General features: G+C 30.0%; 2 protein-coding genes and 1 long non-coding RNA gene across 3 annotated transcripts; 2 read left to right on the top strand and 1 right to left on the bottom strand.

The window, feature by feature from the left end:
• The first annotated feature begins 291 nt into the window (after window positions 1-291).
• On the top strand, window positions 292-2,044 carry LOC130497059 (uncharacterized). Its single transcript, XR_008936099.1, has 5 exons — window positions 292-568; window positions 673-693; window positions 972-1,158; window positions 1,251-1,345; window positions 1,626-2,044. It is a non-coding gene; the product is annotated as an uncharacterized LOC130497059 (long non-coding RNA).
• A 1,806-nt stretch (window positions 2,045-3,850) lies between these two features.
• LOC108853712 (ferritin-like catalase Nec2) lies at window positions 3,851-5,565 on the top strand. Its single transcript, XM_018627148.2, has 3 exons — window positions 3,851-4,242; window positions 4,411-4,636; window positions 5,013-5,565. The coding sequence occupies exons 1-3, from the start codon at window positions 3,911-3,913 to the stop codon at window positions 5,382-5,384; spliced, it is 930 nt and encodes a 309-aa protein (XP_018482650.1). The 5' UTR covers window positions 3,851-3,910; the 3' UTR covers window positions 5,385-5,565.
• Window positions 5,566-9,223: 3,658 nt separating this feature from the next.
• Window positions 9,224-10,596, bottom strand: LOC108851921 (uncharacterized). The gene is made up of 2 exons (XM_018625433.2): window positions 10,166-10,596; window positions 9,224-9,682 (listed from the first exon to the last, which is right to left on the bottom strand). The coding sequence occupies exons 1-2, from the start codon at window positions 10,502-10,504 to the stop codon at window positions 9,437-9,439; spliced, it is 585 nt and encodes a 194-aa protein (XP_018480935.1). The 5' UTR covers window positions 10,505-10,596; the 3' UTR covers window positions 9,224-9,436.
• Window positions 10,597-16,755: the final 6,159 nt, after the last annotated feature.

The raw sequence follows: 16,755 nt of genomic DNA, 5'->3' as shown, positions 1-16,755 counted from the left end.
TATATTTATTTTTAGAAATTCTTAATTTTTTTTTTAAAAAGTTGATTTTGACCCTTTTCGACCGCACCACTTGCACGTGCTGTTAGACGGCCTTGCAGAACATAATAACCAACATAACTAAATCTCTATAGCATAAATCTAATACAATAAAGTTGGGAAATCTGCCTCCTTAGGCTATCCACGACATATTGGTGAGAGGGGCAAACGATGACACGTGTCGGCTTTCTGTGCGTCTGTGTATTTCACGCGTTTTGTTTCTTGTGTGCGTCATGTATCTGTTCCGTTGAAGAAACCCGAACGATATGTAAAGCTTTCTTAACTACTATTGAGAAAATCTATTAAGTTCCAGCCTTAAATCACTCCGTCTAACTTTTCCACTACTCGAATTTAATTATTCCTCTTCTCCTCTAGTTTGCAAATCCCTAATTCTCCATATCTCATTGTTTCACCAGATTCATCATTGTTTTGTCCTTATAGTGTTGATGCCTCTTTTTTTTTCTCAGAGTCTAGGAACGTTAAGAAAGGAAGGGAACTCATGGGGATTCACATGTTCCTGCCTGATGAAAAGGTTTGTCCTTTTCATATTCCATCACCTATATCTTTCAATCATAATCTGATGGTTCCCAGTAACTATCTGTGGTGATATTCACATACAATTCCATGATCTTGCAGAGTTTATCCGTATTGGGAATGGTAAGATCTATATCACTTACTGAGATGCATAATGGCTTTAAGAAAGCAAGTTTTGTTAATTTTTATTAGTTGATGCTCTCTTTTTTTTTCTAAAGATGCTCTCTTTTAAAATATTATAAAAGTCTATTGGAGTCTGATTCTGGAATTCCTCAGCAAGCTTGGTATAGTGTCTTGCCTACATGATTTACTTTACGGCCATATCTGATGCAGGTGAAGCTAAGTTGCTTACTTTGAGAAATGACAACTGATATTTTTTTTGTATTCTTGTCCGACTCAAGGCTGCCGGTGACCAAGACCCACAGGAGTGGGAGCTTCCACAGTGTTTACATGATATTGTTGGGAGCACTTTAACCTTCCAATTGAATCTATCCCACTTCAACTTCACTGTGAAGCAGCAGAGCTTCACTGTTTTCCCGCATTTTAGAAACCAACCAGCGTCCACCACAGTCTAATTTTGAGGTTCTGGTGAGTTCTATACAAACTTTTGTTCGTTGCCACTTTCAAGGTCCTCTTTGAGAATTTGCATTTGAGTTCGACTGGTTCTGGTCCTTAAACAGCTAACACCTCCAGAACACCCAATAAAGAAACTCCAACAATAGGAAGCTCTTTTGCGCAAGATAGATTACATCCTGGTGCAGCTATGACTACTGAGGTAACTCAGTTGTCTCTCATTTCTTTTTCCACTGTTCTTGAACCACATCGGTATAGGCTTTTCTTTTCAGTAAATATAGTTGTAGTTTCTCATTAATTCGGATTGATGGTGGTAGAGTGCCTAAGTGTGGAAAAATTAATGGTTCCTAAAGTACCAATTATATGTCTTAAGAAGGCTTTCAAGAGTGACTAATCCAAAGTTTATGACACTTTGAGGCTTGAGAAAGATAATATACATAATGAAAAAATATTCCCCTAACTTCTGAATGTGGGTTCTGCAGGAAAGAGCTGGTGTCACCACTCAGAAAGAATTTGTTAACGTGAAGAGAATCATAGTAATTAGTAAGGTTAGTGATGTATCAATGGAGCCTAAGGTTGAGTAAGAAGAGGTTGAATTATCTCCTACCTTTGAATGTGCAGCACAATAATCTCAAACCAAGCACAGATTTATTGTTCAATATTGTTTGCTCTCTGTTTCTCCACATGTTAAACTGCCAAGTGCTTCTTAATCTCCTCATTTTAGTGTCTTTTCATGTTATGTATGAATTCATCTCTTAGGATTTGCTTATCGATCCTCACAATAGAGGGGTCCAAGTCTTCATGTATGTGCCTTTTGTAGTCCAGTCTCAGAGTTAAGCTATTCTAAGTTATGATACTCTTCTCTACCACTCCTAACAATAGTTTAAGAAGCTACGTACAGTTATTCCAAGTTAGCAAGTTATTGTAAATATTACTTGACAGATTACACTTATCAAAGAAGCTACGTACCATACATATCTTTTTGTAGAAAGAGAAGAAATTTTCACAAAGAAAGACAAAGAAAAAAATCTATTATAATATTACATTTCATCAAACTCAAGACAACTAAAAATATATAAGAAGTTAAAGCTGAAATAAATTTTCCCATTTTAATAGCTAAACTCAAGTTTTGCAAAATAAAGAACAAAATAACAAAATTTCAATAAATGACTGGTAAAAAATACAAAATAAAACATTCCTTTGTTTTATATTAAGGAATTCCTTAGTTTTATTTCCGTACTTTTCTTTTAAAAATTTCCCCATTTTGAAAGCCAAAAAAAAGATATAACAAATATAACAATAAAAATATCGAAAATACATAATTTATCCAAAATACATAATATAACACCGAATACATAAATTTTAAAAAGAAATTGCAGAAATTCATAACAACAAAAGATAGATGAACAGATGTTGTTTTTTGGTGCTGATGAAAAAATTTATTATCTTCATCTAAACAAGATAATCACAAAACAAATAGTACATGCATTTACATGTTTTCCTTGTGTAACATCAACTCTACTTTATGTTTTAAATCAAATATATTTATTTTGGTGCAACTGTCAACTATTTATTTTATTTTCATTGAATCAATTAGTGAAAACTATTTACAATATTCCTCTTTGACCTAAAAAAATATTAAACCAAATTAATACATTATTGTCACTAACAATTATCAAATGAATTCAACAAATAATTTTGAACTTATTAAAAAATATATCACAGAGAGAGAGAGAGAGAGAGAGAGAGAGAGAGAGAGAGAGAGAGAGAGAGAGAGCTATGCTGTTTATGTTTACTGGGCGTTTAAAGTTTGGATACATAATATGTACCTTAAATGTTTAACAGATCCTTAGTTAGCCCATTTCATAAGTTACGAACCTATTCGACCTATCCGAAATCCCATGTGAGTTGCATTGCATGCATGAAACATATATTAACGGCCTTCTTCAGAAAAAAACATATATTAACGGGCAATGCAATTTTAGTGAAAACACAAAGAAACACAAATTTTCTGTACGAGAAACCCTGCATCAGCCATCAGATAAAGATTGCTTCTTCGTTCAAAACAAGAAAAGTCAAATTTAAGCCTTTAGTCAAAAAACAAGAAACGTCAAATGGTATGAATTTTTTTTTTTTTTACTTACAAATGGTATGAATTTTCGTCTTGGACAAATCGCTACATCAATCCTTACTTTTTCCTTCTTTTTTAAAAAGCAATCCTTACTTTTTCATGCATTTTATTTTCAGTTTTCTCAACAAGTTATTTATACATGTGCTGGTAATAAAGCTATCAATAAACGAAATGTCTCAAACTTAGGTGGCATGTTTAATCAAAAATGTAAATCAAATTCTAAAATTCAATGAAGTAGTAATCAATAGACTAAAAATCGGTAAAAAACAAAAAGAAAAACATGTTCTTTTTACTTGTTTCGACAAGCGTATACCCTTTCTCTTCGAACAAGATAACAAAATTCAACCTAAACTTATCAAATAAACTTTAAAAGACCAAAAGACTTATCCGTATATTTCTCAACATCCAAAGATGTGTCCTCAAAATAGTAACTGAATACGTCGTAAATCCACGAGTCACTCCTCCAGCCGATATAAAGCCACGTGGGAGTATCCCCGCAATCCTCTCCGGAGTAAATACAGGAGACTTCATCTGCTCTTCACTCAAATCTTAAACCCTATAAATACAGAGTTCACATTCAAAACTAGACACAAATAAATCAGAACGAATAAAAGAAAACTAAAACTTTAAAACAAAATGGGAAGAACCAAAGAAAGAAGAAGCTTGTTGGTTTCAACAATAACGGTGCTGTTCTTCTTCAACACTCATTATCTTCAGGTTATGAGTTGCCCCGAGCAAAAGACGAACTGTACGGATCAAGACAGAAAATTATTGGAGTTTCCTTTAAACTTGGAGTATCTTGAAGCTGAATTTTTCTTGTTCGGGGCATTAGGGTTTGGTCTTGACAAAGTCGATCCAAATTTAACTATGGGAGGGCCAAGTCCTATTGGAGCTCAGAAAGCTAAACTCGATCCTTTGACAAGAGATATTGTATTGCAATTTGCTTGGCAAGAGGTTGGCCACTTGAGGTAAAATGTTTCTTTGAATTTATAATATGCATATAGTTTAGACTTGTGATCATATGGGATGCTTTTACATCGCTATTTAATTATTTATAGGTACAAGATAAGGCAAAATGTATTTTCTTTCTAATAATAGCTTTGAGATAATCTTCTAAACTAAAAATACAATCACAGGGCAATCAAGAAAACGGTGACAGGGTTTGCAAGGCCGCTACTTGATTTGAGTATAAAATCATTTGCGAAAGTGATGGATGATGCATTCGGACGAAAATTTGTGCCACCATTTAACCCCTATGCCAATTCTTACAATTACCTCATTGCTTCTTATTTGGTCCCGTATGTTGGCCTCACCGGCTACGTTGGCGCTAACCCCAAACTGCAATGTCCCGCATCAAGAAAGGTAATAAAACTAAACTACTCTCTAATTCTTTCTTCTTCGTTTTTTAACTACTCTATATATATATATATATATATATATATATATATATATATATTCTCATCTTATAACCAGAAAATTAGGCTGTGTATATTAAAAATCAAAAATGAGAAAAGATGGATTATGGAACTCTAGTTTATAATCCTATAATACATTTCGTTACATCAATGTGTTTTAGAAGAAATTTCATTTATTTTGTAGATTAAAGAAATCCCATAAAATTTGGCATTATCTATGTCTAAGGTTTCATATAATGACAAAAATCGTTTGATAAACATAGTGTTCTGGATGAATTTTTATTTCATTATATACAAAATGTTAACTACGCAAACGTTTTCAGTTAGTAGCAGGACTTTTAGGAGTAGAATCAGGTCAGGACGCTGTGATAAGAACAATGCTATATGCGAGGGCGACACATATAGTTCATCCTTATGGTATCACGGTTGCGGCTTTCACTGATAGGATCTCGTGTCTAAGGAACAAATTGGGGAAAATGGGTGTGAAAGATGAGGGGTTAGTAGTGCCTAAAGCCATGGGTGCGGAGGGACATGTGGCCGGGAATGTATTGGTTGGTGACGAGTTATCGCTTGCGTTTGATCGAACTCCGGAGGAAATTCTGCGGATTGTGTATGGAAGTGGAAATGAAAGGGTGCCCGGTGGATTTTACCCTAAAGGAGCTGATGGAGAAATTGCTAAGTCTTATTTGGCTTAGTAATGATGTTGTTGAAAATGAGGTTTAGTGTTAGTTGGAGTTTAACTTCCTTTGTAGTTGTTAGCTTTTTCGGTTTATAGAGAAAAATAATTTTCATGTTAATGTAATAAATCCTATGGAGATATTTCCACAGTGCAAAAAGAAAAGATCTAAAAAGTATACAGTAGTTGTTTGAAATTAATTATCGAGCAACAAATAACATCGGAAATAGTTAAAAAAAAAATCTGAATACTGTAAATTTAAACAGCGTTTTTTTACACTGAAAATATCTACATTATCAAAAGATAAATACCAATAAAAATACCTCTTAGATTTTAATGTTATTTACACTTCTATACCACTGATAATAAATGATCTTATTCTTTAATTTTATTTGTCTTTTATAGATTAATAAATACATGTCTAAAAAATCTATCTTAAACTAAAAATAAAAATTGTTGGAACATTAAACATTTATATATACGAGTTATCTTAAATAACTATAGTTATAATAAAAAATTAAACTAAAAAAATAAAAATTGTTGGAACATTAAACATTTATATATACGAGTTACCTTAAATACTATAGTTATAATAAAAGATAGATTCTCAGTAAATATGAAAGTAAATTTATGTATTTTTTGAATTTTATTGAATTTATTATTTTTCGCATGATAATATTACTGGCTATCAATAGCAATATTATTTAGTTTGATGCTTCCATTAATATTTAATATTATTTAATTATTTGATAGATTTAGTTATAGTTCATATTTTATGTTATAGTTTTTGACGGGTTTATTTTATTAAACACATAAAATATTTATCAAGTAAAAGACGAATTAAACATAAACTTTGATCAACGTAAAATGAATTACAAAAAAAGTTATCATATTTTAATTTTAAATCACTAAAAATTAAAATTAATAAAAGAAGCCTACATAAAGATATTATTATATTTATTTTTCTAAAATTATATTTATGTAATTTTTATTTAATTATATATACTATTAAAAGTAAATAACTTTTATAAAATAACTAATGTTAAAGATATCATCAATATATGATGTCTTATTTAATTATATATACTATTAAATGTAAATAACTAAAAGTAAAATTAAGAAGAGCAGCCTATGTAAATATATTATCATATTTGTATTCTAAAATATATTTATGAAATTTTTATCTAATCATACATGCTATTAAAATTAAATAAATTTTATAAAAATTTATATGTTAAAATACACATTTTATTTTTGTAATACTAAATATTGTATGAAAAGTTTAATCAAAATGTTTTAGAAATATTGTCAATTTTATAGGGTTTACCGGTGCCGGTGAGGTTGATGCGATTTTTTGAATTTTTACAAATTTTATCATGTTTTTAATTAATGAATTATTTTGTTAAATCCTAACCGGAATACTTACGAGTCACCCAATTTACTGGTCTGACCACGGGTTTGGGTCGAGGACTAAAACACTAAAATATTTAAACTGCCAAATAATTTTTTTATTTTCTATTAAATTAAGTTAGCATTGTTTCAATAACCAGTTTCATAAAGATATCTAAAGAATAATTTTACTAGAACGTTATTTTATATTAAATTAAGTAAGTTTTTTTTCATTAATATTAATTTCATTTGAAACAATCCGGATTCTGCTAAGAAAAGAAGTTAAGATTGAACTGGTCCAATTTTTTAAATAATCAATATCAATAAACTTACACATCGTAAACACAACTAAAATCATAATAAATTTAACTAGATTTTTAAAAGATAAAACTAATACTCGCGCGGTCGGGCGGATCAAGGTCTAGTAATTATATTATATTGAGATTTATAGCATGGTCCATGGTCCGGCGAAAACAAATCCTGGAAACAAAAATATTCCATTTTTCCTCGATCTTATGATTATCCTCCAAACTTCACGTTTATCTTCGGAAACTTTGACATTTATCTTCTCATGCGAATAAGAGATAAACCGTCATAGTAATATTGGACTCAATCTCGTCTAAAATCGCAAGTGGGCTTTTAGCCGCGTTTTGGACCTCTTTGGGCGTTTTTCGACTTTAAACATTTTTGCAATTTCTTTGAAAAATCACCTTTGATACAAGGTCGGTTTTTGTAAAAGAACTTTCAAACCAATCGTATAGTCTAGGCAGTTGGTGTTTAAGCTAAAATAGCTCTCTGTGTTTGGGCGATATTTATTGTCAGTCATAGTATGTTGATTTGATTCAGATCATTTTGTTTTATCCCAAACTTGATTACTACAAGAACCACAATGTCTCAAGCCAAACCTGCAAAAAACACTTAGGATCGACGACCTATTCCACACCATAACTATCATATAGTAACAGATCCACACAAACTTCCACCTTCGTCCTAATTGAACACAATTCAACTATATCAACATATTTCCCCCCAATTATAGAGTTTGAAACTCGTTTCCCCACAAACAAAGATTGAGCTTTGTTTTCATGGTTTATAAAGTTAACATATATTAAACCCCAGATATTCGTACAACCTGATCCAGACGAAGATCCGACTAAAAAGCGAATAAAACCCAACCCGAACCACTATTAATTTTCCCCATATCAATTTTCTCATTTTGGAATCCTAAAATCTTCCCCATCATTCCAATCAACAGGTACATCAACCCACAATTCCATTATTAATTTCTGGAAAAAAATAAGATGATGAACATGATTGTTAATGTATGCAATCGGAACCAGAAACAATAAATGAAGAAGAAGAGTGTTGAATTCCTTTTTTTCTTTTAGTTTCGACGGCTACAACCACCAGACCAGGGACGACGTTTCTCAATCTTCGACTTCAATGGTGCTCGGTTGTATTGCAAGAGAGATATAGAGATTGGGGCTTTATGGATTTTGATTTTATTTTGAGTTAATTGGTTTCCTAAAACCCATGTTCGAGATTGCGCTAGGCATAACGCGTACGGAAGGTCCAGGCCTAGTGAGTTGAAAGAAAATCGGAGAGTAATCAAAGATTAATCGGGGATTAATTTTATATGATTATATTATATATTGTTATTTTCTGTGTATCTAAACCAAAAGTGCATCGTAGTCTAGTGGTTTTTGTGTTCCCATATTTTTCTGAAGCTACGAATCTAAACATTAGTCTATGCATTTTTTCAAGATATTTTTTTTTCTTAAATGAAGTCGAAATGACTTAAATATCCTCATCTTCTTTCCCAATTTTATTGATCTGAAACTCTCTCTTCCGCTTTTATTCTTTTTTCTCCATGATTTTGGGCTGTTTTAACTCGATTTCTTTGTACTTTTACCTACTATTACCCACATTCAGTCTAGTTTATGATTTGAAATTTATAAATTTTAAAATCCGGGTTTTTGAGCGATTTAGTACAAAGCGCCACGGTGAAGAACCGATTCACATTTATCCGCCACGTAAACGCTCAACGCGGACGCATTTTAAAACATGGACTAAAACTGTTTACTTTTTCTAATCGGGTTGTTAGGATTCTAATGGGATCATTTGGTATTAACTCGGTTAACCATTGGTTAACTCGGTTAACCATTGGTTAACATTTTAATCCTAGGCTAGTTAACCAACAATAAACAGCGTTATGTTCATTTTATATTTGAGTTCATACATCTTTTTCATGTTCATTTTATATTTTAGTTCATACATCTTTTTCAGTTCATACATCTTCTTCGTCTGTGGGGAAACAATTTTGAACTCTATGATTAGGGAGAAATAGATTGATATAGTTGAATTGTGTTCAACCTAGAAATATGTCCAAAAAACTTAACACTACTCTCGTTGCACGATATATAAAAAGATACAGAAAACTCTAATAAAGAAAAAGCATTAGACAGCAAATCGTTCAAGAAACATTGGTTATTGACTCACTAGAAAAGAGAAAACATCTGCATAAAATGAAAAATAAAAAGCCCTACTTCTTGATCCATAATAAACTTACATGAACCCCAACCAATGATTCAAATCTCACGACTCCAAACTTAAAAAGGAAAAAAACCATAAAGCTCTCTTTCTGTTTGTTTGAACCGTGCTGTTGTTATAATTCCTTGAAAACTACCTCTTTGGAGGTCTTGCATCATCTCCATCATCACTATCCTCCTCTTCCTCTTCATCAGCAGCTCCTCTCTTCCTTTTGGGAGGAGCCTCAGATTTTCCAGCACCCGAGTCATCATTCTCGTCGTCTTCACCTTCGTCAAGGTCTTCCTCAACACCGTTCTCTTCCGGCTCAAAATCACTTGCGTCCTCTTCATCTTCAGCCCGACCAACTGGCCTGACTAGGTATTCTGTCCCAAGATCCTCCTATACAATTCACACATGACAGAACATAAGTTACTTTTCAGTTTCATTGTTAAAACCCCCAAGTTCTAGTAATCAAACAAAAGACTCAATAGACCACTTTTTCCAAGAATCGCTTTTAAGACAAGGACCAAAAAGGGTATAAAAGATATAATCTTTCTCTAATATAATTGCTTCACGAATCCTAAAGGTTTTGAGTTTCAATCAGAGACAGAGACTGAGTAAGAGAGCTTACTCTGTTCTTTACAACAGAAGACAAAGACTGTCAGAAAGTATTATTTAAAGAAACAAAAGTCGTAACTTCTTTAATTTGGAGGAAGAGTCAAAAAAAAAACAGAACAGTTTCTAGTTACAGTAAGGAAGTGTTTAGGTTAAAACAGATCCAGACTTTCTTCAAAGATTCAGACTTCTACAAAGCTAAATAGCAGCAGAAAACCCTAGATCTACAATTTATAGAAACAAAATCGATTTCTCTCAGAATCATACCTCATCTTCACCGTCTTCATCGTCGTCATCATCATCGTCGTCGTCGTCATCATCATCGTCGTCGCCGTCGTCTCCGTTTCCGTCTTCCTCTCCTTCCTCATCTTCATCTTCAGCCGACTGTACCGGAGGCCCACCTAAGGACTGCAAAACCTGGACATCGTCGTCGTCATCTTCCTCATCATCATCATCATCATCGTCGTCACCTTCACTTCCATCGACTTCTGGTTCCTCGTCGGAACCTTCTTCTCCTCCGTCTTTAACTTCTTCCACTTCACTATCGTCGTCGCTGAGAATCACGGTTTCATCCTTGAACTCCTTACCATCATCAACTCCCGTCATCTTCTTCTTCCGGAAACAAGTAGAGATTTTTCCGAAAATTTTCGATTTTCTTGGAGAGATTTTTTTGGATTTAAGAAGAGAGAGAAATAAGGTTACGAGCTTCGACCAACTGCACAAAGCAGTACCGTCTTTGAAATTGAATCTGAACCGTTCAATCTGAATTTGACGCGGATAGGTGACGTGGCTTTAGATCGAACGGTTCATGTGAGAGAACAATGTGGTTTAGATGAATATGATGCCATAGCGGAAGGCCAAACTGAAAAAAGAAAGTTAATATTATTTGTCCTTTTTTGTGAGGATCCACACGTGAGAAGATTTATTTCCTATAATATTTAATTCGATCTCATCGAATATTCTAGCTTCTGAAGCCTATCGTTGAAGCCCAATAAGCTTTTACTATGGCCCAACTGACTGTAACATTTACCATGGTATAGTCCTGGTGTTCGATCTGAATATCGGTTTGGTTTTGATTTGGTTTTTTTGATTTTTTATTATTTCGGTTTATAAAAAATGTAGATATCATATTAAAACTATATTTAATTTGGTTTGGTTAAGGTTATATACCGTCAATTTTCGGTTTATTTAATTTATTTATTTATTAAAATATTTTATGAATTTTATTTTATATGATTAGATATCAAATTTTATATAACATGAAGATATTTCAATTTTTAAATAGCCTATTTTTTATTTTATTAATTAAAATAATTAGTAAGTTGATAATTACAGTAGTTTTTATAGAATAAAACAATAACAATTAGTAATCCATAATATTAATATTAACTAAATATTGAAACACATATTTTTCAACAGAAAAGTAAAATTTATGTTTTACTTAATTTAATATAAATGAATAATATTTTTTAATTTATAATAAAATATTAAATTACTAAAACAACATTTTATATATGAAGATCATATCAATAAAATAAATTATGTATATATTCTTAATTATTTTATATAATTAAATATAATAATACTATTATATTTAAGTTGATTGGTTTGTTCGGGTTAGTCAGTTTTTATATCAAATCATATACATATAACGCGTTTTCTTAAAAATAACATTCATCTGGTATATTCGGTATTACTAAATTCAAAATATTTTTTCTATTTCAGTTCGGTTTACCGGATTGACCACCTTGACCTATTTTTTAGTACATGGTAGATCATTATATAATTTTATTATAAATGGTAATAAATTATTTGTAACTTATGTGATATTTGATGATGCAAGGTTATCTGGTAAATCTCGAAAATTGCTGTGACTACCGTTCTCATTTTGTTTCCTTCTTCCTGGAGTTATCAAACCAAACTCAATATTTCTAGCCAAGTTTCAGGATATCTTTGTTATTGAGCTTCTAACCCTAGCCAGACACCAAGAATTTTCTCATATCAAGCGCTAATTTTTTTGTGGTCTTTTAGAGTTATGAGTGTAGATGATCCGGTCAGCTGATTTTTGCTTGTTGAGAATTTCCAGAGATCAAAATAGTGAACCTAAAGATTTGAGTTATAAGGCTGAACTAGATCTTGACCCGCCCAACCGGACGGGTATTTATTTTATGTTTTTAGCTTTTTATTTATAAATGATATATTTGTAATATTTAAACATAAATTTAGATTGAAAGTTAACATTTTTAGTTATAATAAAAATTAAAAGTTTTAAAAAATATTTTGATATAAATTTTAAATTCCTAACTAAAATAATATAAAGATGAGTCATAATTTTTTCTAATTCCAAAATCTTAGCATTATTAATAAAAAATAAAATAATTTATAAATAAATAAAATATATAAACATATTTGAAATTAAAATAAATTTGTTAAAAAAAATCTTACGTCATTGTTGTTTATTTCTAATTTGATCCGTGGCCGTATAAATATTTGTTTTCACTTCAAATTTTTTCTTTGTTCTAATGATAATATCTATATATATATATATATATATATGTGTGTGTGTGTAAATTAATATGTATTACATAATTGTTAGTATAACATTTTAAAACAAAAAATTTATTCATTACTTTAAATAATTATATTATGTGATTTTAATCGTCTATTATATCACAATGTATCAAATAAAAATCTAATATTTATAACTAATTTGACTTATATTATAAAAGTATTATACTAACAATTTATAAATAAAATATTTTATATTTTATTTATATGATATATAAATTGATTTTGATGTGTGATTTTTATTTTATTATTTTTATTAATAAATATTGAATAATATTTTTTTTTGTTGAAATGTTAAATTTATATATCATCAAAAGAAAAAAAAATGTTTACAATACGGAAACTATTTATAAGGCAACTATTTTAATATTGAAAAATATTTAATGTTAACAAAAAATCTATAAGGAAATTTATTTTGGTTAAGATTCATTCTATTAAAGAAATCTATTATTTAAGTTAGGAAAAGACATTAAATACTTAAATCTATCATTTAAATAAGGAAAAGACAAAATTCTCTACTATCTTTGTTACCAAACAAAATTTAATTTTTTAAAAAACTCATATCCCTATAACCAAACAAAAGCTTAAAGTACTTTTACTTTAATAAGATAGATATTTGGAGAAGGTCTAGAGAAAGAGAAAAAAGGAAATAAGCAACCATCTTGGAGTAGTTTGTTCCGACTCTTTACTGTAGTTGTCTTTCTAGTGCTAATAAATCCAGTATACTTCTATATTTAAAAATTGAGATTTTAAGCTGAATGGCATGGAATTGTCAAGGGAAGGGGGCCGATCTCACAAAAGAACATAATGAATTGTATTATTGTTTCTTACCTAGATTTCTAATCTTTTCAGAGACTTAATATAATTGGCATGTTCTGCAAAATTTGCAAATAGCTTATGGTTACAATCAAGTTTGTACCGTTTAGCCTCGTGGACGGAGCGGTGTCCTAGCACTATTTTATATGGATGATCTACCAGTTTTTATTTAATATTAGATCAACACATGATTAACATCGAATACACTTGAAGGTCATCAAAAATTTATGACATTTGTCTATGGAGATCCGATTGTTCGAAACCGAGGAAATGTTTGCAAGCGCCTCACACAGATGATGAGTATTAACAAGAGCAATTTTTAGTTTATAACCGGCGGTTTTAATGAAAATACTGGAAATTATGAGAAAAGGGAAGGAAGCAGAGGATAGAGAACTCTTTTATCCCCTTTTAAAGCATGCTAGAAAAATTGTGGGATGCTATACTTTCCATAAAAAAATCATTCACATGGGTGGGAAGAAGACGTTCTGAAAATGTCAAATGTAAATTAGACAGAGCGGTGGTGAATGAAAAGTGGCTCCCCCTTTTTATCCATAATTGTATTTTTGCAATTATAGCGTTTAGACGGGTCAAATCTAGTGATTAAAGGTCAAGGAAAAACTTCAGATTTGAAAACGGTGGATAGGAATGCCAGGCTTTAAAGAAGCGGCAATCTCGGGTTGGGGACCTTTTAATGGAATTTTCAGGATTTAAAGGAGCGGTAATCTCGGGTTGGGGACCTTTTGATGAAATTCCAATCCAGTATTTTCATCAAAATTTTACTTAATCTCGGAATAACATTAATACTTGGAAAATGAATAATCCAACAAAATCCGCTTTACAAATCAACGAATTGAAAAAATGAGATAGATCTTGCCTAAGATGATGAATATTCTACCTTGTAAGAATTGGAGGATTTGAGACAGCTAATATCGGCTTTTAGAAAAGAAAAATATTTTTTTTTGTAAAAAATAAGCATAGATAAATGGCATATAGATGAGGATAGAAACACAAAATTTCACCATGCAATTATAAAACAATGGAGAGCCCGTAACCGAATAATCAGTGTCAAGCATAAACATTGGAAGCTGGTAAAAATGCAATCGAAGTGGAGAACGTTTTTGTTCAATACTTTCGAGACCTCTTTGCCGTCAAATTTGGATGTTTCACTCCGATTTATTTCCAAAAGGTGTCCCTGGACGATAATAGAATAATTATTATAATAATAATTTTATTTTAACATGAGTTATTATTATAAAATAGATAAAAATGAGATTTTTTTTTTATTTTTTCATTTTATAAATGATAACTGAATATATGTTAATGTATAATAACAGTTCATTGCTAATTACGAAATTTGTTGAAATATTTACATAAGCTTTTTGAAAATTAATATATTGTTAAAATATGTTTCAACAAATTTTTTAAAATAAATATTTATATTTCAAATGAAAATATATCTTGATTAAAATATATAATATTATTAGATTTAATGAAATATATGTTAACTTCTTATACATGTATTATATAGTTTGCTAATGTTAATCTGTTACCAACATATTATATTTTGAACATAAATACTTAATAAAATAAAATATAAAAATTTAACAATTTAGTATAATTTATCATATTTAGCTAGATATAATAATTTTCTCTTAGAATGTTTGATTATGATTATACAATAGATTAAATAAGATTACATTTATATTTTCTAATTTTATAAAATATATTAATATCTCATAATGTTTCATAACTAATTTCGAAATTAGTGAAAATGCTTACATATAATGTTTGAAAATTAAGATCTTGTTAAAATCTTTTTAAAAGATTTGTTAGAATTTTTAAAATATATATTTCTATTTGAAATTAAAATATATCAAAAGATATTATGACTAAAGTAGTTAAAAGATTCTATGTATTATTAGTCTTAAGAAAATATATTTAATAAAAATTAAAAGATGGTCCAAATTAAAAAAATCACACATGAAAGAAGTTATAACTTTTTTTAATATATAAGACTAGAGTTTGACTCGCCCTTCAAAAGGCGGATATATTTTTGTTTTATATTTTTAGAAATTTAAATTTTCATATTTGTGTTTTCTTAATCATATTTGTTTATTTCATGTTTTATGATAATTTTGAAATATTCTCGTAAATTCACATTTTTGAATTTTGTGAATAAAATATTTTCATACTATATTTCTGTTTTTTTAATATTTAAGTTTTTATATTTTCTGGTTTTTCAATTAGTATTATTTTTAATAAATATGTTATCTAATAATTATAAGGGAATATAAAAATAAATAATATATTATGAATTCCTGGTTTCATATTTTCAAACATTTAAATCTGAACTAAAAATTGATGTGGAAAAATAATATACAAAATGTTTTTAAAACATTAAATATTAAGTGGAGGCATGTGAACAAGTGTTTTAAATATAAATAAAGCTATAGAGAAATTATGTGAGACAAATGGTATACGGTTTTACATATATATAAGGCATATTTGTGTGTCCAAACTATACACAATATTTTAACAACATTAAATATTATTCAAAGGTTAAAGAAGTTTAGAGGCAATTTTGTTACCAAGTTTTAGCTGTTATCAAAAATATATTGAAAACTTATTGATGTAGATTTTATTGTTATGATTCGATCTATTGAACTACTATCTCACTTTGCTGGCTAGTATTGAGTTTGTAACTATTATTTTTCAAAACAAATCCATAACAAAACCAAGACTATTATATTTTTAAATGTACCAATATTTTTATACATTAAATATGTAGGTGATATCTAATATTCCACTGGTAGATATTAAAAGTCTTTTTCAAATTAAAGTTAAAATAATAAAAATGGTATAATGTACTATTTAACTAATGAATGATTAATAAGAAACCAAGGCTCAAACTGGTGACATAGGGAACTAAGGGGAATGATCCATTCCCACTCATTCCTTAAAAATTACACCATTTATAGAGAATTTTTGTTCCGTCTAATTCCTTGTCATTCCTTAAATTATAAGGAACCATAGAACAAAAACATTCTCAAACCAGGAATTGGCTAATGATTGATTACACGATTAAATTTAAAACAAAGTTAAACCGGACAAAACCGAAACAAAAGAAAAATCCTAGTTAACCGGACTTGTTGGTCACCTCTAACCACCGGTGCCACGATTTTCGAGCCACCTCTGTACAACAATGTCGACATCCATCTTGAACTCTCCCGTTTCAACCATCTCAAATCTACCTCAACACGACAGGAAGTGAGAGCCAACATCCTCATCCAAACGACGACCATAAACACCACATGATGCTTGATCTATTAGACTGAAAAAAATATCCGGCGGTGACTGAAGTAAAGCAACGATAGAAATAAATTTTCTCTGAGAAAGAGAAGGGAGAAAGATAAAACAACGTGATAATTAATTGTTAATAGTTTAACTATTTAGATTATTAGAAATAATAAATG

The sequence above is a fragment of the Raphanus sativus genome, chromosome 1 (assembly GCF_000801105.2).
Source record: "Raphanus sativus cultivar WK10039 chromosome 1, ASM80110v3, whole genome shotgun sequence".
NCBI classification, from domain to species: Eukaryota; Viridiplantae; Streptophyta; class Magnoliopsida; order Brassicales; family Brassicaceae; genus Raphanus; species Raphanus sativus.
The sequence above is the reverse complement of the archived record's forward strand: the minus strand, read 5'-3'. Positions and strand labels throughout refer to the sequence as shown.

Excerpts from the sequence above, each read along its gene's own strand:
- LOC108851921 (XM_018625433.2), bottom strand. The coding sequence starts at position 10,504 with ATGACGGGAGTTGATGATGGTAAGGAGTTCAAGGATGAAACCGTGATT. Across the intron at positions 9,683-10,165 it reads ATGAAGACGGTGAAGATGAG|GAGGATCTTGGGACAGAATA; the intron begins GTATGATTCTGA and ends TGAATTGTATAG.
- LOC108853712 (XM_018627148.2), top strand. The coding sequence starts at position 3,911 with ATGGGAAGAACCAAAGAAAGAAGAAGCTTGTTGGTTTCAACAATAACG. Across the intron at positions 4,243-4,410 it reads CAAGAGGTTGGCCACTTGAG|GGCAATCAAGAAAACGGTGA; the intron begins GTAAAATGTTTC and ends ATACAATCACAG. Across the intron at positions 4,637-5,012 it reads AATGTCCCGCATCAAGAAAG|TTAGTAGCAGGACTTTTAGG; the intron begins GTAATAAAACTA and ends AAACGTTTTCAG.